Here is a 20,731-nt window from a genome sequence, read left to right as displayed (position 1 = left end):
TTTTCTTTTACAGAATGAACCAATTTTTTTCAACAAAAAAGGTCAGCAGATCAGCCGACAAGAAGCAGGTGTTGATGCTGAAGCTGATATGAGCCAACTTTTAGCTGAAGTTGATTTAGAGGACATGCAAGACTTACAAATGTAAGTTTGTTTGGTTTTTGTTTTCTAATATTCTATTGTTACTTTTATGTATTTGTTTTGCAAGATTTTTGATGTGAGATTCTGTTGAAATAGATGTTGTTCTATTCCAGGATGGTCTTTTTGTTTTTATCTTGCCAAATAAATATAAGCACCATATATATATATATATATATATATATATATATATATATATATATATATATATATATGTATTCATTCAGCACTTGAGGAGACATGTAGGATGGAGGGTTATTGAAGGTCACAGATGTGTGATGAAAGATTTCCAGACATAAAATAAGAACAACAATAATAAACAAGTGAGGAAGGGATCTATAAAGCCTGTGTGTTTGCTGTTCTATCTCATCATTACTCTTTCATGTTGACAGTGGCAATGTTAAACCCCTTCGTTCAATTATGTTCCCTTAAAGCAAATGTTAAATGATGATGATGTCTGGTTTGGCAAGAAAAGAATTTACCATCCCAAAATAACACAATATCTATTGATTGTCTCTTTTTTTTTTTTAATGTTGACTTTATTTGGAGAGGTCTGTTGGCCAGCATCTCCTGCTGTGATCTTTTCTCATCTGTGAAACGGAACATGCTGATATCTTCTCCTTTGCAATTCCTCTCACCTGCCTCCCAACCGTTCCATGTTCAGGTCACTGCAATTACCTCTCCTTCCTACATCCAGCAGCTGATACCAAAACACTCTCTCAACTTCATTTCAACTAAGATTTTACAGCCTTCAGAGCAGCATCAACAATTCACTCTAAATTCTCAAGAATCTCCTGGACTCCCCTTATTACCATGCTGGAGCACATCTGTTATCAACAGAAATCATATCTTCCTTCCTCATTACTCCCAATTCTTTTAATTAGACATTGCAGCAACAATTCTTGTTGCATTTGGTGTCTTGGCTTTTCTGCAGAGATTCTGCTCAACCTCTTATATCAAGTAAGGCTGCACATCATATTGACATCTAATTTCTGATATTTGCCAGTTCAGCTCCAACAAATAATCTTGCAAACCTCATTCCTCAGCACTTGAATCCAACACCTTTTTGTTTGTCTCTTTCTGATGATGCATTTTATTTGGGGTTTTGAGATTATGATGATATTGCTAACTTATTTCTGAATGTATCATCGAGAGAGAGAGAGACCCCTATACAATGTGGTTGAATGCCTGATACGAAGCTGCATCAGAATCTTTGGGTTACACAAAACTCTAGGGGTCGCATAAGAACCTGTGCTGTTTCGTGTCCGTTCTGAAATATAAGAAACCTTTAATTCTCTAAATTCTTGTAACTTCATACAAAACTAGTGTTTTGGTATCAAACGTTAGATTTTTCTGTCACAAATGGGGTTTTAAGGCAGATTTTTTTCAAATTTGAATGGGGGTGAAATTTTTCTGTAACTGTTTGTTGTTGTTCACCAATTCTTAAGACATTCTGCTCAGTGACCACCCCCACCCCTTTTTTTCCAGGAATTGTGTATCTTGGACTACATTATCCAATGTGTTTTTAAATGATTGGAGGGGCCAGTTTGCTGCTATTTCTAGCTGGTCAAGTAACCATGTACATGGCTCCCTTGTTTTCACCAATATTTAAAGACCTCAGCAAAAACCGTTGTTACCATTTGTTAAAACCTCTGCAGCTGCAGTTCAATGGATTCTTTAGTTTTTTTTCTTTTATGATTTTTAATCTTTTATTATTCACTTTCAAAATTCATTTTAACATTTTTTTTCCCCCTTTTGTTTTCAGTCTTCAATATGAAACAGAAAATTCAATGGATGAAGAAATGATGAATTATTATGAGAAATATTTAGAATCTTGTGAAAAATAATATTTCTTCAAATATTTTTTGTAATTTCAAGATATTGTTCTTGTTCCTACTTTGATTACTTCTTGAAAGCTATTTTTCAAATATAATATTTTGCACAGAAACAAAACCAATTATGTATTCCTGTGGCTCTTTAAGCAATAGGTTACTTAGATGCTAAAACATCAATACAACATCCATTATAGTCTCACTCGCAAATGACCTCTATGACATTTATTGATTTGAATACAACTTTCTATTTAAATTTTGTCCATTAATTATTGTCATTGTGAAAAATTACTCTTTAAAAAAAAGAAAAAAAAAAACCAGTGTGATGCAGTTATTTTTGATATGATTTTAGTGACTAATTAAACAGCTCCATCTAACTTGTCTTCTTAGTATTAAAGCTAGCTTATTTACAACATTGTAGACTTTATCTTTGTAGGAGGAAAGACTTGACCAATAATTAGGATTCTGTTTTAGAATTAGATTAAAAAACAAAACTGGTTTCTCTGTGATAATAATTATCTCTAGATTCTTGTGAGATCTCTTCCTCAGAATTAACAAGAGTTTTACTTCTAGCATTTTTCATTTGAGGACAATTCCAGTACACTCAATGCATTTCTTTGTTCTAGAACCTGATTTCAAGAAAATAAGAGGTTTTTAACTTAACAGGATCATTTAAAATAGTTTGGGGGAAATTATTCTTCAAACCAATGAATTTTTCTTTCATTTTTGTGTGGCCATTGTTGTTTATTTGATGTCCATTGGAATAAATCATTCTTTTTATTTTACAAAATAAAATTTTATTTTAGACATTTGGCTGTTTAAGTTTCTCAAATTCTTAATTACTAACATTTCAGTTACTAATCAGCCAAAATTGATGTCTTCCATAAAAACAATTAGTTCAGCTGTAGAAGGTTTCCTTAGCAAACAATACCATCGCAAGTATTTGAAATAAAACATTTTCTTTGTGTCTCATTTCCATCACATCTTTTATTTATCCGTAGTTATATTTTTTGACTTTTCTTTGCAAGATTTTTTTAAAAAATAAATTGCTTTCTGCTACTTATGGCAGCTGAAGTTGTTCACAACAGATTTTTTTTAAATGAAATTGTAGAAGATATTGAAATGTTTGGAATTCTTACGAAAGCATATTTTGAACAGATTTCACAAAGGTTGGAATGCCTTGTGTTTAAACAGTATCTCCATATCTATTTTCCACACAATCCCATGTTATAAATCAGTTTTAACACTAGCAACATTAACAGCTTCATTTTCTTGTGACTTCTCTTCCGTGTCCCTATTGAAACAAGCCATTTCCTTTTTGTTTTCACAATTGAGTTGTTCTTCCTCCTCACCAATTTGTAGAAATAGACATCATTTATCCTTGGCAACAATTGTCTGTCTCTCACAACAGGCTGATTGGTGAGGAATATATTGTGATCTACCAGACAATCTGTTTTGTTACTAGCACAGTTACCAAATTAGTTTGAATCCATTACAGTTTAATGAGCAAGTTTAATCGTTTAACATTTTTTCAAGACATCCAAAACGAAATTAGCTGAAAGAATTTAAATAAAGAACAAAAACAAGAGATTTAAGTTTAACATTTTTTTTTTATTTCTATTAATTCTTCACTTAGCCTTAAGCAATCCTCCAGAATACACGAAAAATATACAATAGTGTTGACAAATATTGCCAGAGTTCAGCTTCACAATATAAACATCAGTTGTGGCATGACTTAAAAATTTTACAATAAATAAATACATAAAATATTAATAAATAAATAACAAAAACACTTCATTGAGATTTGCTTCCTTTTTGTTAATTACAACACAGCTGCCTTTTTTTTTTTTTTTTTTTTAATTTTACAAAAAGGAAGAACTTGATACTTTTAAAAGAAAAAATTCAGAAATATTTTAGATTTAAACTAAAAAAAAAAAAGATAATGAACTTAACTATTAGGGAGGGAGGGGGAAGAAAACCAGACTCTGATTTGTTTCATATTACAAAATATGAAAAGAAAAGCCACTTCCCCATCATTAAATATTTCTAACGGAAATCCAACTGATTTCTGTTTGTTTTTATAGAAATTTTTCCCAAATTCCTTTCAAAATTTCAACAGTAAAATAAAACTTTATTTAAAAAAAAAAAAATTGGTCCCTTGCTTTCTTCCTTAAAATGAAATGCAATCTGGCTGTCATTACTACCAGGAAATTGATAGCATCAAGCCATCAGGAAAAGAATTATAAAATAAGTTTCCTTACAACATAAATTAAAACCATAACGTTCTGAAATTAATTATTCTGAAGTTTTTATGCAAATTAGAATTGGTTAAAAGACTAGAAAATTTGTTTCACTTCTGTACAATTATGAAACAAAAACTTTTATATTTAGAATTCCAGTATTTTGAAAGCAAAAGAGAAAAAGGCTGTATGAACCCTTCTGAAAGAAACCAGTGCAAGAATGCCCCTGGTACTATGATACAAAACTTCATGTTGTTTCAAATACCAGCTTAATAATGACAATTGTTTTATTAAATTCTTCATTATTTCCAAAATGAATTGAAACAAAAGCAGAATATTTCAACAGAAATATAGCAGCAAAAGGATTTAAAAAAAAAATACAAATGGAATTATTATGCAGAACTGAGACTAAAACAAAATTAAGATAGGATTCTATTTTCTGTGTAAAATTGTAAAATCCATTTAGAAATGCTTGTTGGCAGAAACAGTTTGATTGTTGAGATACTTTATATACATATATCGACAAATAGTTTAAATAAAATACACATATATATAGATTTCACTAAATATATGTTTAAAGTTTATATTACAGGAATTTATACATCTATTGTATGTGCTATTAATGGTTTGAATTATATTACAAAAGCCAAAGCTCAGATTTAAATTTGACAGAAAAAAATCATAAATAAGAATTAAAAAAAGTATCTTTTAAAATTAATTTATATATATATATATATATGTATGTACATGCACACGCATATACATGTACACACACATATATAATCCTAGTGAAGATATGAAATATAGATACATTGTAGTAAGCCAAGTATTATACATAAATCATTGTCTTTATTTACATTTAAAACATATCACAACTGTAGGGTGTACACGCACACATTCACACTTGGTGTGTACACAAACACACCCTATTGGTTAGTGATGTGATTTGGTTGCAAGATGAAAAAAAAAGAAACAAAAAACTGAAGCAAAAGAAAGAGAAAGAAGACGAAGTAGAAATAATTGTTTTATCTTACAAGTAAATTTTGTGGACCTACACCCATGAAGAGAAAATAAAGAAGAAGAGGCCGGAACCATTTCATTCTTCTGATAAGCACTGCCTTCCCTGCCATGTCCACTGATTCCAACTGATTTTATTTTTACCATTGTTGAAAGCCGAGAAGAGTTTAGTGGGTTATCCTGAGCAAAGAGAATAAGTCTAACATTGGAAGGAAAGCAATGATTCCATCAATAGTTTTAGGAGGTAGATTATTCCACAGAAGTCAGTAGTCACATAAGAGAGAGAGAGAGAGAAAATTTTCATGTCAAAGGTCCTTCTCACAGAATATGCTACATAAATGCTATAATATCTGACTGAAATTTAAAGGAAAGGTACCACCACTAAAGGTCTCTGGTTACAACATCTATTTAGAAGAGTTGAAATTGACAAGAGGCTGGACTATTGGTCTGTTAATGATGCTGTATTGTGTGAAAAACACCTCAGCAAGCCCAGTTTACAAAGCTGTAAATAGGTGCCACATTAAAACAGAAAAATGTTTAAATCTTCCTGTTTCAAGAGAAATGGAGGAAATCTTCCTCTAAAACAATCAAAACACAGAGCTTCAGCTCTTGGTACTTTCACATGTTTTAAAATAAAAAACTTCTCACCAATGGATGACTGAATTGATGTATTTCAACCATTCCAAAGGTTTCTATTACTCTTGAACCATGCAATGTCAATATTGAGATAAACAGTCCCCTTCTCATATTCAAGAATTTGCTACAAACTCATTACTCAATTTGATTCTTATCACACTAATTCTTGAGACTTCACCAAAGTTTTTAAAACCTGAAAACTGATTTTCACTCCAAGTCTGCCATTAAGTTTTTTTGCAACAGAGATTCAGAAAATGAAAAATCTATTATCAAAGTATTACCATGTTTCTTTCTTTTGAAGATGTTTTCAGTTCTTTTAATAAATAACTTGCATTAATGCAGCAAGATAAACTACAGCAGCAACAGAATGAAAAAAAAATTCAATTTGCAGCCATTTTTCAGTCACAGCAAAATTTCCTACGAGAAATTAATAGTTATTAATTAAAAATTCAATGAAAATGGTCAACATTGCTATACTGCTTTCTTTTGTGAGTCATTAATTATTCTATTATTGGTTGCAGCCATGCTGGGGCACTGCCATTAAATTACTTAAAATACAAATGAAACATTGGAGTGAAACTAAATGACATTTTGGTTCCCAACCCAAGTTGTTTGCAGCATCTCAAAAAAACTGAATGAAATCAGACACAGTTAAACTGCTACCATTCCATTTATATGGAATTTCTCAGTAACAGGAATCCATCAGCTTCCAAAACCAGTTGAAATCAAAATCGGATTCCTACACACACACACACAGACATGCAGTAACGTCTCCACCAGAATAGATTCTGTATTTTGAGTCAATACAAACTGAGTAGATTCTTAGAAAACTCAAAGGAAAGCTATTTGGTGTCCAAGAAAAGTGAACCCTTCAAAATGTGTCAACAAAACGTGACAGCAACAGTAAGAGTCTATAATTAACCGATTAGTTAGAGTTAAATTACTCTAAATTTAAAAAAAAAAAAAAAATCTGAGCAAGAAGATCCTCAGCATTTGTGTAGAAAAGAAGTTTTAAGAAATTGATTTCTTGTTGGTGGACATGTTTGTGTTTTGAGGTGGAAAAGAAATGGGAAAAAAATAACAAAAATTTATGCATCACCTGGCTAACATGAAAATCTACTGTATACACACAAACATGCATACACGTAAGAGTCAATGAGGTGGTGGTGGTGGTGGTGGTGGGAGGAGTCATTCAATCTGCTAAAAATATCAGCCACATCTCCCTCATATCACACCCCATCATCTTAAAATGAAAAGGAAACGTAGGGATGATGTATTCCTAGATACACTCTTCAAGTAAAGGTGTGATGGTCACAGCTGGAACACCTTTGTTCATAGTTCTGCTCAAACAGGACAGATCTGAGGCCGAAACAACAACATAGACACATGCTTCTATTTTACTCGTGTGCACACAGGCACACACACACACACAGAAAACCTGATGGATCAACTTACACTTGTTTAACAAATAATAATAACAACAACAACAACAACAACAACAGTTTAAAAGTCTTTTACAGATAATTTTGTAAGATGATTGAAAAGCTTTGATGAATTTGTAAGCAATGATTTTGAAGATAAAATGGAAATATTGTAGAATAAATTGTATTGAGACATGGTTTAGTGTTCCTCACCAAAAATAACAACTAAAACACTTCAACGAAATAAAAGAATTTAAAATAGAAATTAGTTTTAATTGCTTTCATTGATTTACTTAATTTATCCACATCTTTTTGATTGTTAAACTAGAGTTTATAAAGAATTTAAACTACATAAATATTTTATGTAACAAAAATAAATATTAAAAAACAACAAGCATAGATACTGGAGACAGTGTTTATAATGGCTAATTTTCAATGAGTTATAAACTTACTAACTGTTGAGATATCTATTATTAAGTGACACTAAAAACATCCGAGTGATAAAGCAAACACTAATAAGACAGAAGATAATAAGCTAAAATTGAGAAGACAAAACTTGAAAAATGAAACCATTTATGAATTCTAGAAAAAAATAAGTAAATTGTTTGTGTAAAAGATATTTGTGTGTGATGGGTTAAAAAAGAAAGAGAAAATGAAATGAGAGAAGTGATAACAGAAATATTGATTCGAGTTGACACAACACCAAATAATTAAGAAATTTTGCTAAAATTAATTAGTATTAATTGCTGACACATACACAAACACACACTCACAATTATAAAATCATAAAATAAAAATATGTTAAGTTACTGCAATAAATGCTTAAAAATATTTTAAAATATTCTTTAAAAATTCTGAATAAAGTAAGACTACACAGTTGTAGAGGAACTAATTATAAAATAGTTGTATATTATAATTAAGTAGTTGTTTAGTATCAATGCAGTGGAGCCAATATAACAATGTTGTTGGTATGCAAGAAAGGAGGAGGAGGAACCAACCGAGAGGTATTGTGTAAGAGAATGATCCATTAATAGTTCAGCATAGCAGATTGTTGTTGTCACTGGACTTGAGCAGGTTTCTACAGGGATGCTAGAGATGTTAATAGGAAATGTCCCTGTTGAAGACATCCAATATGAAACATAGCAATTACTAGGAAGACTAAAAACACATTGCACACTCATTAAGCTGTCAGCGGCTGTAGAGTCTGCAAAGAAAACAAAAACAGACAAGATTAGAGATTTGAAAACACAAAACATAATTGGACATTTTATTCTATTTATAGGAAATCTTTTCCCTCTATGCAACATATTATACACTCAAATGCATAAAACACATAACTATGCACTAAAACACCTGCCTACTTCACATTTAGAGAGAGAATCGTTTTATGACCACCAGCAGAGATAATAGTTCCCCAAATCACAGGTAATAATCTAACTTAAAAGAACAACCATCATCATCATTTAACGTCCGCTTTCCATGCTAGCATGGGTTGGTGACATGAAGTCAAAGCAAGGAGATACAAACACACACACACATACACGACATGGATTTTTATTCAGTGCTTGAGAAGACCCGGTTAGCCAAGCGAGATCGTGACCAATGCCAGTGTTGCATGACTGATGCCAGTGCCGCTTGACTAACACACATGCTGGTGGCACATAAAAAGCACCATTCAAGCGTGGTTGAAGCCAGTACCTCTTGATTGGCTTCTGTGGCATGTAAAAAGCACCCACTACTCTCTCGGAGTGGTTGGCATTAGGAAGAGCATCCAGCTGTAGAAACCTTATCAGATTAGAGCCTGGTGCAGCCTCCTGGCTTGCCAGTCCCCAGTCAAACCATCCAACCCATGTTAGCATGGAAAGTGGACATTAAATGACGATGATGACCACTATGTAGCAGCTTTGATAAAACAAACAAGTTTGACCCTTTAAAACAGGAAGATATGATGCAAGGGACATTTAACCGCTATTTCTGGAAGACTGTGGAACTACGTAGTCCCCCACTCCCCACAGACATCTTATTGAAGATGATCAACACGTGTTTCATAGTGACAAAGTATTGGAATTTTCAGTGATTTTTGCCAACAAATTGTCTGTCTGTTGCCATGACAAACTCCAACAATAACTTCAACCAAAAACTATTATAAAAAAAGAAAAAAAGCCAAATGTACCGCTGGAAGTTGATTTGATGTGTTTCTCTCCAACATAATTCGGTCTTCAGTTGTCTTTCTGTAGACAGGATTGTCAAAGTTCATATGCTTTGTTCGCTTCTTACGATAGGCTTTGTATGAGACATAAGTAATCTGCAACACAAATAGAAAACAAAGATTTTGGTTGATAAAAAAGCATTAAAAATTTTGATAATGAGTAATGACTAATTACAATAATTTCTTCTCTTTAACTGCATGGTATGTAAATATATCTGGAAGAGAACCACTCCAGCAGATTCTGAAGGAGCTATAGAGAATATTTCATGTTGAGTAGTTTTAATTTAGTCAAGTTTCATATCATGTGCCATTTATCCATGATCCTCTTCCATTTGACCTGGATATTTAAAACTTTCTGATGTCTAACAATGGATATTGACATGTAGGAATCTGTTTTCAAATGTAATTCAGGAGAACAGAAGAGACATAAATTTACCTTATATCAGTTTACTCATTTTGCCCCAGCTAAATTTGTCTTTTATATGCTCAAAGAGAATGGGGGTAATTTTCTGAAATAGTGTTCTGAGTATGTTATAATGCTTCTAATGCGTTCAAGGAAGGCCATTTGCTTAGCTGATGTAGCTTTTGTAAAGTAGTGAACAGTTGTAAAAAGATATATTTTATATCAAAGCCAAAAATGCAGTAAAACTTCATTGTTTCTTGTCTCACCAAATCATTTTAAAAGGATTTAATCAAGAGAGAAAAACCAATTCTACACAACTTTACAGCGATGACATCCTCAGGTTTTCCTGAGGTTTACTGTTTGTAATTATTTAAATGAGGCTAACAGGCTTCTTGGCTAACCCTCAAAATGAAGCATTTTTATTTTGATAATATTTTATAGAACATGTAAAACTCTGCATCTTGAAAAATAGCATTTTAACTTAAATATTTTAACTTAAATATTTCCTGCTAGTTTATGCTTGATTAGTTGTCATCAGGAGTCTTATTCCTTCCTGATTGTGTACATAAAAACCAAAACAGTGACACCAGATTCACCCATGTCTCAGTGGTGGTGTTATTAACATTAGCTGAACTCAGACATTTAATAACATAATAAAACATTCAGTTTAGTCACTCCAGTAAAAATCCATTTTCTAAGTTGATTATATAAATCATGTTAATTTCCCAAACATAATGAGTAGAACGAGACAAATATAAGGAGTGAAAGGAGGGGTAAAAAACTGTTAAAGGGACGTAAAACTTACCACAATTAATATAATCAATATTAAAATCAGAACTGTTGTAACAATTCCTGTGATTTTGCCAGTTTCTTTCGGTTTTTGAATAACAACAGGGGTTGTCTGATTTAAGCTATTTCCTGTTGATGCTTGAGTGATTGATGAATCAGAATTTGACTGATTATCCCCAGGTGTTGTTGGAGTAATTGTACTTGATCGAACAAGTGTACGAGTACTGGGTACGATACCTAAACACAACAGAAAATAGATGTAAATATTACATGCATATCAAGGGGAGCAGAGAAAAAACTGTCGTCTCAAAAATGAAAATAACACTGACATCACATTTTTAACAGAAAGATTTACCAAAATTACATAAAAATATCTTGAAATACTTAAAGAGTAAATTTATTCAATAAAATCGCCATTGGCTTCAGCCACAGCCTCCAGACGACTCCTGCGACTCTTCTGGATGGTCTCCTGGTTTAAGTTGGTCAATGCTGCCATAATCCTTGCCTTCAGTTCATCTTTGGTGTTACAAGGCTCTCACTCAACTGCACCCCACACAATAATAATGAAGGGGGTTCCAGTCTGTGGAGTTAGGGGGCCAGATGTTTAGGGGTGATGCAGTCACAGAAATTGTCTGACAACCATGACTGGGTTCTGCTTGTGTGGCATGTACATTATTTTCAAATTTATTTTTGTTCATTTTTCTTCTTTCCATTGTCCGCTCAGCCATGTTCTCATGGGTCAGAGAGAATTGGTTGAGGCGACCTTCCTGCTGCCAGCCCTCACCTGGTCCCAAGCAAGGTAATCTTCTCAAATGGCTGGACAGGTTTCCATTGAAGATGAGAGATGAAGGACACACTATATGTGTGAGAGTGACATGCATTAACTTTAGTTTTGATTTGAGGAAAACCTAAATGCCAGTATTTGAGCAACATCGATTCTGAGTTGAAACATCCATATTAAGTAAACATGTTAATAAGACATTTTAGTAAAGTGATCAACTGGAAGAATCGTTAGCACATGGAGCAAAATGCTTAGCAGCAGCAGCATTGTGTGGTCCGTGTCGACATTTTGAGTCCAAATTCTGCCAAACTTGACTTTGCCCTTCATCTTTTTGGGGGTAGATAAAATAAGTCCCAGTTAAAAACAGGGGTTGATGTAATCAAAGCATGCCCCCTCCCCCACAAAATACTGACTTTGTGCCAAAATTTGAAACCAATATGAAATTTTAGGCATCAGTGTCAGGTGTAAATAAAAAGAAATTCCAGAAGAGGACAGAAGCAATTCTATTAACCAATTTGAAGGCCAAAAATGATTACCTCGTGACTTTGAAGTTGTTGTATGTGATGGTTTTGTAACAGATTGAATGGTATTGCCTGAATCTGTAATAAAAAGGAAATTAAATAAAATATACAACAAACCTATTCTTAATAGACAAACATGATAATTACATGCATATTTTATTTAAAAAAAAAAAAAAAAAAAAAAAATTAAATAAATTAAACAGTTACTACTTGAAACACCCATGCAGTTTGAAATTTCTATAATTAACAGTCACAACAATTCATTTAGGTTTCTGCTTTTAGAAATAAATTAAATCAAAATTTTCCAAAAGTTTCCTTGTTATGATGGAACAGTAAATTCATGTTTACTCTAGGGGTAAAAAGTGTGCATATATATACACACACACACACACACACACACACACACATCATCATTTTACGAACAATTTCCATGCCAGCACAATCTTGACTGGTTGTCACTATTTAATCTCTTATTCAGAGCAACCATCATTTTAGAAGAATCAGAAGAACAAGACTCATATGTTATGTTTCTATCTAACTATCTGTCCATGTTTGTTTGTGTAGCTGTGTGTCTTCATTTCTTTCCAAGAAAATGACAGTTGCCCTGGAGTTCTGGTCTAATGATGATTGCTAAGTCAAAACTTCAAAGTCCTTGAAAGAAACTCATAAACATCTCTACTTATAAAGTATTGAAGGATTCTTCAATGTTCAGTTGTTTATCCAAATAATGTCAAACATTAATATAGAGACACAGGCCTACATAGAGTTGCTTGGCTAACAAGTTTGCTTTCCAGCCATGAGCCATGCAGTTTGGGGCAAGTGTCTCATAAAGCCTTGTCAATGAATTTGCTAAAGGGCAACTGAAAGAACTCCAATGTATATGCATGCACCTGTATACACACGTATGTATGTATATATGTGTGTATATATATATATACACATTCTCTTTCTTTAAGACTTGTTTTAAAAAGCTGTGCTAGGAATTCTGCCTCCCATTAACTTTGGTAAATCCTTAAATTCAGTGTAGATGAAAAATCTTTGTCCTCTATTAGAGTGCCAATGTCTCTAAAATATAACCTCTAATATGAACTAATGTCCAACAAAGCCTATTCTGCATTGATTAAAGAATAGTAGAGATTGAATAGTATGTATCAATTCTCTATCGATATGTTGGACTTTATAAATGTTGGCCTGACAAATTTTTAGGAAAATTTTTTGGCCAAGTAAAATAACTATTTGGCTGAAATAAGTATGTCACTCCAAAATCAGAGTTTGTTAATATTGTTGTTGTCATCATCATTATTATTATTATTATTAAATGCTTTGATATGGTGATAAGTCCTCAGTGAAGCTGGGTTCCTAACTTAGTTTCAAACTGCTTCTATCTTATCGACATATGTAATATATTTGAGCTTAGCACAATTCATGTGCCAAGGCATTTTAAATGCTAATGGCATAGTCTACTCAACTGTAAGCAGGTACCATTGATTGATCCTTACTGTATTAAATTAACATATAATAAGTCACTGAGTATCTCACAGACAGTCTATAATAATGTTGGACTCTTCAATTACAGGTACAATGTAGCTAAAAACAATATTAACTCTTCTTCCATACTTGAGAGTATAATGTCCCTTTCTAGAAAGTGATGAATTAGGGCTGGGCTATTAATTGCACTCTGTATAAGGAACTCAAGAGACAAAGTTTATTCTAAATTTGAAATAATAAAGTATAATTGAGGGCCTTTATTACACATTCAGCTTTCAGGTGGCACCTCCTGAATATTGTGGTTCTTGAAATGTCTTGTGAAAGAAGTTTGGAGAGAGAAAAAATAAGGAGTGGTAATCATCATCATCATCATCATCAAAATAACACCATCATCATCATCATACTCATCATTTGCCTGGTTTAAACATAAGTACATCCGTCACCATAGCAATTATCCTATACAGTTTTATGTGTATCATAAAGTATTTGAGTGTATGTGTGAGAGAGAGAGAGAGAGAAAGAGAGAGAAAGAGAGAGAGAGAGAGAGAGAGAGAGAGGGGAGAGGAAGGGAAAGAGAGAGATCCAATAAAAAAAAAAACTCTTGAGTGAATCAATGATGAATGCCTCATTGATAGAATATTGATCTATGGAATGACCAGCTAATCAATCACCACCAACTGATAATCAATTAAGGTATTGGAATAGAAAGGAAAGCTTTGTTCAGAATACAAGGCTCATCTGTAGGTTAGGTAGATATTATGTATTCTAAGGTTACAAAACAATGAATATGGATTTAGAAAATGAAAGATTGCGAAGCAAGCATTCAAATTTCCTGTTCCTAACTTAATATTTAATTCTACATTTGTTGTTGCAGTGATGAGAAATATACTTCAGTCAGAAACATTTTATTTCTCAAGACTGTTCATGCTTCTACTATTAAGATGATACATTTGTTGTAATCATGCAGTAAGTCATTGCTACTGACAGTGCTGTTATATAAAGGCTATGACAACATTCTAATCAGTTGAGAGCCATCTCTCTTTGGTGTCCTCTACTGAAGAAGGCCTAATCACCCAGAAATGCATTTAGGAGTCCTAGAGAGGGCACCATTGAGCTGCTGTGTTTATACATTTACCATAAGCAAGAAATTTTCTCTAAGGCAAATTACAGTGATTATGCCTTTAGAAGTCAAACTATGTTATAAATATATGTGAACTAACTTAAAGTTTGTTTATGTAATTATGGTAAAAATTTCTAGAAAAAAAAGGTTAACTGAAAAACAGTAAGTTTCCATCAACACATTATGGTTGTCCCCTGATAACTTTTAGATTTATAACACTTATCTATGGAACCAACTGTTTTCTATAGCTGAGGTACTAACCATTCACACTCTACAATTGTGGTACCAGCCACTCTCTACAGATATGGTACCAACCATTCAATGATGCTAATACATATGACAAGCTGAAATCAATATCATAGTAATCAGTTTTGTTCCTTTACGTTGCGAGTTCAAATCTCACTAGAGCTGATTTTGCCTTTCATATTTCAAGGGTTACCCACAAGACAAAGATTGGCAAAATCGTCAAAAGAAATCTTTTGGATTTGTTTGGGATTTTTTTTGTTCTGTAACAACATTGGCACAAAGACTTTTTGGCCCTTGCTTTTTTTTTTTTTTTGGACAATATTGAATAAGGAGACCTAGTGCATAGGTTCCTGGTGGTCTATCATAAAAACTACCCCCAGGAGAGGAAGTATCCAGGGTCAGTAGTTAGAGAAGACCCTTATTCTTTCAGAAATACAAAGATATCTGAATGAACTGTGAAGATCTTAATATACATTAAATATAATTAGCCTCGCATGAAAATAACTGAGCAATTTGTATGACAGCTGTAAATAAGCTAAAACAGGAGACCAGTTCAGATGACTCTCTCTCTGTCTGCTTATCTACCTACATATAAATGCATGTATATCTATATAAGACCTTCGTACATTGGGCCTCACCGAGGCGATGACTACGGACCGAGACCTTTGGAAATGGGCTGTGCGTGAGAAGACCCGGCAAGCCAAGTAAGATCGTTGCCAGTGCCCCTGGACTGGTTCTTGTGCGGGTGGCACATGAGATGCACCATTTTGAGCGTGGCCGTTGCCAGTACCGCCTGACTGGCTCCTGTAGGATTTTCGAGCGAGATCGTTGCCAGTGCCCCTGGACTGGCTTGTGCGGGTGGCACATAAAAGACACCATTTCGAGCGTGGCCGTTTTCGTGCGGGTGACACGTAAAAGCACCCACTACACTCTCTGAGTGGTTGGCGTTAGGAAGGGCATCCAGCTGTAGAAACTCTGCCAAATCAGACTGGAGCCTGGTGTTGCCATCCGGTTTCACCAGTCCTCAGTCAAATCGTCCAACCCATGCTAGCATGGAAAGCGGACGTTAAACGATGATGATGATGATGCATGTATATAAACAGAGGGTTTTGTTTGCTCATTCACACCAGCCACATCACACAGTAAACATTAGCTGTGATGTTCAACAAAAAATGTCTAGTGCTAATGACGCAATAACCACGTTACTTACTTTCAGTATGAAAGTCGATCATAGTGTTTATACAAAATGAGGAGGGGGGGGGAGGGAAGCGCCTGAAATTTATAGATATTCTCTTTTAAATACAGAAGATGGATTTGGCTAGTGACCAGGTAAAGATAGGAGGATATTGGTCAATTTAATTTAAATGTTTCATATGATAGAAGAAACCACTTTAGACATTCACAAACCAACTGGGGTTGTTAGGCCCAAAACATGGAGAATTTAATGAAATGCTCATTTTATTGTTTAATTTAATATAATACAAAAATCAAGCAGTTAAATAAGGTGACTGTTAATTATTTTAAACATACAATGAAATAAGCAGCAGCAGCAGGAGATCTTATTACAAAACTTGAGTTAAGCAGGTGAAACTACTTTATACAGTGAGGCGAAACAGTTTAATTCATCAAAATTTCTTCTAATTAGATCTTGTTAATTTCAATGAAGCAAGGGGAACAACTTTAAAATCCAAATCATTTAAAAATTGAATTGGGGAGTATTTAGAAAAGGAATAGAGTTGTTCGTGTGCCAAACTATATTTGTCTCCCTTCCACCCACCAAACGGAACATTTTTAAATAGAAAAACAAAATCTACCAGATAACGACAATGAAGACGACAATATTTACAGCAAGATCATAGGAAAGTAAAAGCTCACCATTAGAGAGAGTAGAGATGTTAGTAACAGCAGTCGCTGGTTGGGTATGTGTGTTATTTTCTTTAAGAGGATGGAGAGTAATAATAGAAGTGGTGGTAGGAGGAGTAGTAACAGTAGTGGAATCATTTATTTTAATAGGAGGAGGAGAAGGAGGAGTAGTACTAGTAGTAGTAGTAGTAGTATTAGATGTAAGAGAAACATTAGATTTAGTCAGTACAGTTGAACTGTTAGCAGCAATATCTGTAAAGCATTAAAATATAAAAATCAATAAGATATATTAAAAGACACACCACTGCAACTATATATATATATATATATATATATTTGTAGAACAGTGGATTCTGAGGAAGCTAGAGTTGTAAGAATATATAGAGAGTTCTCAACAGTGGAATATATTTCATGCCATGAGGAAGACAGAGACATAATAATTTTTGCACACTATAACTTCTCGCAATTTAGTTTTCCTTCAACACCAAGAGTCTTTCTCTCTCTCTCTCTCTCTCTCTCTTTCCAAAGAACAGTACCACCTCAAATGTTATTTCTCCTCTTCTTCCTCCTGCCATAAAATTCCTTCCACTCTTTGAGTCACTTTCTATATACACCACACATGATTTATAAACTAGTATCAAATTCAATACAATTGAGAGAAGAATTTGGAAACAAAAATTATGACTTTTCATTACAAGAGACCTCTGTCTCTTACACATACAAGAACTAAGAAAAATTCATCTTTGTAACATAGTAACAGTATCAAAAACATTTCTTAAAGAGACAGTTATTTGTAAATTAGGTTTGACAATGCAAGCAAGTAAATTAAAATGCATACATTTAATATAAATTTATTAATTAGGATATACATAAATTTTAATTTATATAAAGTTATAAAAACATTCAGCTTAGTGAAACAAAATTCAATTTTTAGGCCCCACAGCTTAACCCCTATGTGTATGTGTGTGTGTATTTGAGAGAGAGTGAGTGAGTGCCTGTGTATGAAATCTTTCAAATAATATACATCTTACAGAACATAACTCGGATTTCTAACAATTTAAACAAAGGTTTCTAATATGGGTTAGAAAATATTTTTAATAATAGTTTATACCCATATTAACGTATCACGAGATACAGGGAAAGTCTTTGGAAACAATTCCCATCAACACAAATTATAATGAAACTACATTTTCATTCTAAAGAAAACAACATTAATTTCCATGTTCAAAAAATCTGTTATTTGGAAGCTAAATGTTTCAGTACAACTTTTTGAGGGCAGCTTATGTGGCTGTGGCAGGATTGCAAGGGCAGTTTATGGAATTGGACAGTTAATAAAGGCTGAGCCAATTAGGGGGACTCTATTTAGTTACTTGAAATGCTTTGGGGGGAGGGGGGAGCACAAAACGCAACTTCCTTAAACCATATTAGTCTTAAAAATGAAAGGAAACACTAAATAATGTAGATATACTATTTCATTCACAGAAACTGGAATTAATGTGAGTTGGGAAGTCAGTGAAGTTAGGGAGTCAGAATCTTTGATTTGTTTTATTTTGTTTAACTTTGGTAGATTTGGTGCAGCAGTTAGTAAATGATTTTAATGTTGGGATCATCCATTAGTTAAAAAAACAGAAACAAAAGTCCACCAATTTGGTGTAGAATCAACCAGAGGAGTGTTTGGTAGTGGAGTAGAAGGCAAATTATGGATGGAAAGATTAGGAAGAGATAGAAAAACATGTTAATGGTGAAAACTATTCAGAAATATAGATGTAAACATCATGATGATGACAATGGTGATGATAATAATGATGATTTAATAGCTGCAGTATGATAAAATTGCTTTCAAAAGAAAATTTAAAGCATTGCTGTGGTAAAATAAGGAAATTAGTAGTTATTAAAAAAAAAAAAAAAAAGTCCAAGATTAAAAAATGTAGGAATGGAAGTAGGTGTGATCTTTGGAATATTGTTGTGAGTTAGGGTTAGGGAAAATTGGTGAAAGACAGGAAGAAGATAGCAAAAACAATAATACAAGCCAAAGTATATGAAACAAAGAATATTTAAACCCAAACTAAAATGTAATGATAACAATAATATAGGCACAAGGCCAGGAATTTGTGGGGAGTGGAATACTTGATTACATTGACCCCAGTACATGACTGGGACTTATTTTATCAACCCCAACAGGATGAAAGGCAAAGTCAACCTCGGTGGCATTTGAAATCAGAATATAAAAGTGTAATATTAGTAAGCATTTTGCTTGTTATAACGATTCTACCAGCTCTTTGCCTTAGCAATAAAAATAAGGTTTGAAAATGGTCATTAGTACTTTGTTTATGAAGACAACTGAAAAGCAGAGATAATCTGGTGTGACAGAATTCCAATATAGGTTTCCTAGCATAAACTGACTTCAGGATTTCAATGTAGAAGCACAAATACAAATGTTGCTACAACTTAATGAAGTTATACAACCAGAGGTCAAAATATCTTCCCCTGAGATAATTACATCAATGTACCATTGTCTATGAAGAGTCTTCCTTTACACATATACACACACTGTATATAATGTTCTACTTCACACAGTTTCATGACCAGAGGCAGCAACCAGGATGGTTGGTGCACAGAGCACCAGTTCAATTAGAAATACATCCTTGATGTATAAAATGATCATACTGGAGCTTTTACCACTAAGCATCTTTATCCACTCTGAAACTTTAGGTAATGAGATGTGACCTGAGCTAACACACACACACACACACACACACACATATATATGGAACAGTTTCTCTCTCAGATTATATCAAACATGATTATATTTGAAGTTAATTTTCTTTTTATCAATGATCACATTTCAGATGTGCTTCATGCTCCCTTACAAATTAGTCTTTATGCTCAGATTTGAAAGTATGACAAAGAGAATGAGGGAGACAGATTGAATTTAGTAAACATATATAGTAAAGACATATTTCACATTTTTGAAGATTAGCTTTATAAGGTTGCAGTGTGCTTACCAAAAGGACCTTGGTGAACACATTCACGTCCGTTTCTTAATGACATATAACCATCAGCACAGACACATGTGTACGTTGTATCTCCATCGTCGTGAGGGTCAGGCAAACATAAATGTGCACATCCACCATTATTGGGGCCACAGTGACTTGTAGCTTCATGTGGGAAAAAACACACAAACATAAAAAAAAAAAGAAAAGAAAAACAAGATACAATATAGATGGCTACCATCAACAGAAAAAGATAAGATTTTATGAAAATTTTCTAATATAAATAATAAATGAAAAATAGCAATGTATTTCACTAAACATTATTTTCTAGTCTAGAAACACAAATATACATTTTGGAGCAAATGTTAAGTGAACCACAGTTATTACTGGTACTTAATTTATCAACATTGGAAGAATGAAAGTTGAAGACAACTCTGAGAAGAATTTGAACCTAAAAAATATAGAAACAAACTAAACAATACAAGGCATCATTCACTTTTTCACCAATCTTGTAAATTAAATCAATTTTACTGTTTTAAGCATTAACTCTACTTACATGAAGGTTGTCGTGTATGATGATAGACATGTAAGTCCATTGGTTCACGAAGTTGTAGCCCTAATCTTTCAAAATGTTCTCCAGTAAATTTATTTGCTTGGCAAATTGATTCACTGTTACGATCAGTCCAATACAGAGTATCCTAATGAAATAAACAAGCAAATTTAATTAACCACCACATGCAACATTAAGTTGATGGACTACTAACAACAAGCTCATAAGTTCAAATCAGACTTAGTTTTACTGAGCAAGGTAACATGAACTTGTCTACTTCAGTTTTACCAAACTGATAAAGAGGAGAAAAAAAAAATTGCAGGCCCAATTCTCTACTTCCTTGTTGCTTTTTAACCCCAAGTTTTTAATGACCCAGCAAATCTATGATGAACAGCTGTAACTGACCTGATTTTATTTAAGATTCTATATTATATGGAGGACCCCTCAGTTTGTATTTCATGCTTCATTGGTTATTGGGAACGATGAT

General features: G+C 33.2%; 2 protein-coding genes and 1 long non-coding RNA gene across 6 annotated transcripts in view; 1 reads left to right on the top strand and 2 right to left on the bottom strand.

The window, feature by feature from the left end:
* LOC106877780 (polyadenylate-binding protein-interacting protein 1) overlaps window positions 1-2,945 on the top strand; it is a 28,560-nt gene extending 25,615 nt beyond the window's left edge. The window contains exons 10-11 of the mRNA XM_052972278.2: window positions 14-141; window positions 1,901-2,945. Of these exons, the coding sequence (XP_052828238.1) occupies window positions 14-141; window positions 1,901-1,982 (210 nt within the window). The 3' untranslated portion in view covers window positions 1,983-2,945. The remainder of the gene's footprint in view (window positions 1-13; window positions 142-1,900) is intronic.
* LOC149132795 (uncharacterized) lies at window positions 1,543-1,918 on the bottom strand. The gene is made up of 2 exons (XR_016243929.1): window positions 1,786-1,918; window positions 1,543-1,751 (listed from the first exon to the last, which is right to left on the bottom strand). It is a non-coding gene; the product is annotated as an uncharacterized LOC149132795 (long non-coding RNA).
* Window positions 2,946-3,557: 612 nt separating the features above from the next.
* The window catches only part of LOC106877779 (low-density lipoprotein receptor), a 39,950-nt gene continuing 22,776 nt past the window's right edge, over window positions 3,558-20,731 (bottom strand). The window contains exons 15-22 of one of the 4 annotated variants that reach the window (XR_001410415.3): window positions 20,251-20,392; window positions 19,707-19,859; window positions 16,714-16,953; window positions 12,000-12,062; window positions 10,699-10,919; window positions 9,455-9,586; window positions 8,280-8,485; window positions 3,558-5,404 (exon numbers count right to left, since the gene is read on the bottom strand). Coding sequence is in view for 2 of the 4 variants with exons in the window: in XM_014926787.3 (XP_014782273.1) it covers window positions 8,462-8,485; window positions 9,455-9,586; window positions 10,699-10,919; window positions 12,000-12,062; window positions 16,714-16,953; window positions 19,707-19,859; window positions 20,251-20,392 (975 nt within the window). In the remaining 2 variants the exon portion in view is untranslated. Of the gene's footprint in view, window positions 8,486-9,454; window positions 9,587-10,698; window positions 10,920-11,999; window positions 12,063-16,713; window positions 16,954-19,706; window positions 19,860-20,250; window positions 20,393-20,731 lie in introns of all 4 variants that reach the window. The other 3 variants (XR_016243928.1, XM_014926787.3, XM_014926789.3) reach the window with 3 other exon arrangements.

The sequence above is a fragment of the Octopus bimaculoides genome, chromosome 13, assembly GCF_046866305.1.
Source record: "Octopus bimaculoides isolate indiv1 chromosome 13, ASM4686630v1, whole genome shotgun sequence".
Taxonomy (NCBI): domain Eukaryota; kingdom Metazoa; phylum Mollusca; class Cephalopoda; order Octopoda; family Octopodidae; genus Octopus; species Octopus bimaculoides.
This window is presented reverse-complemented; position numbering and strand designations above follow the sequence as displayed.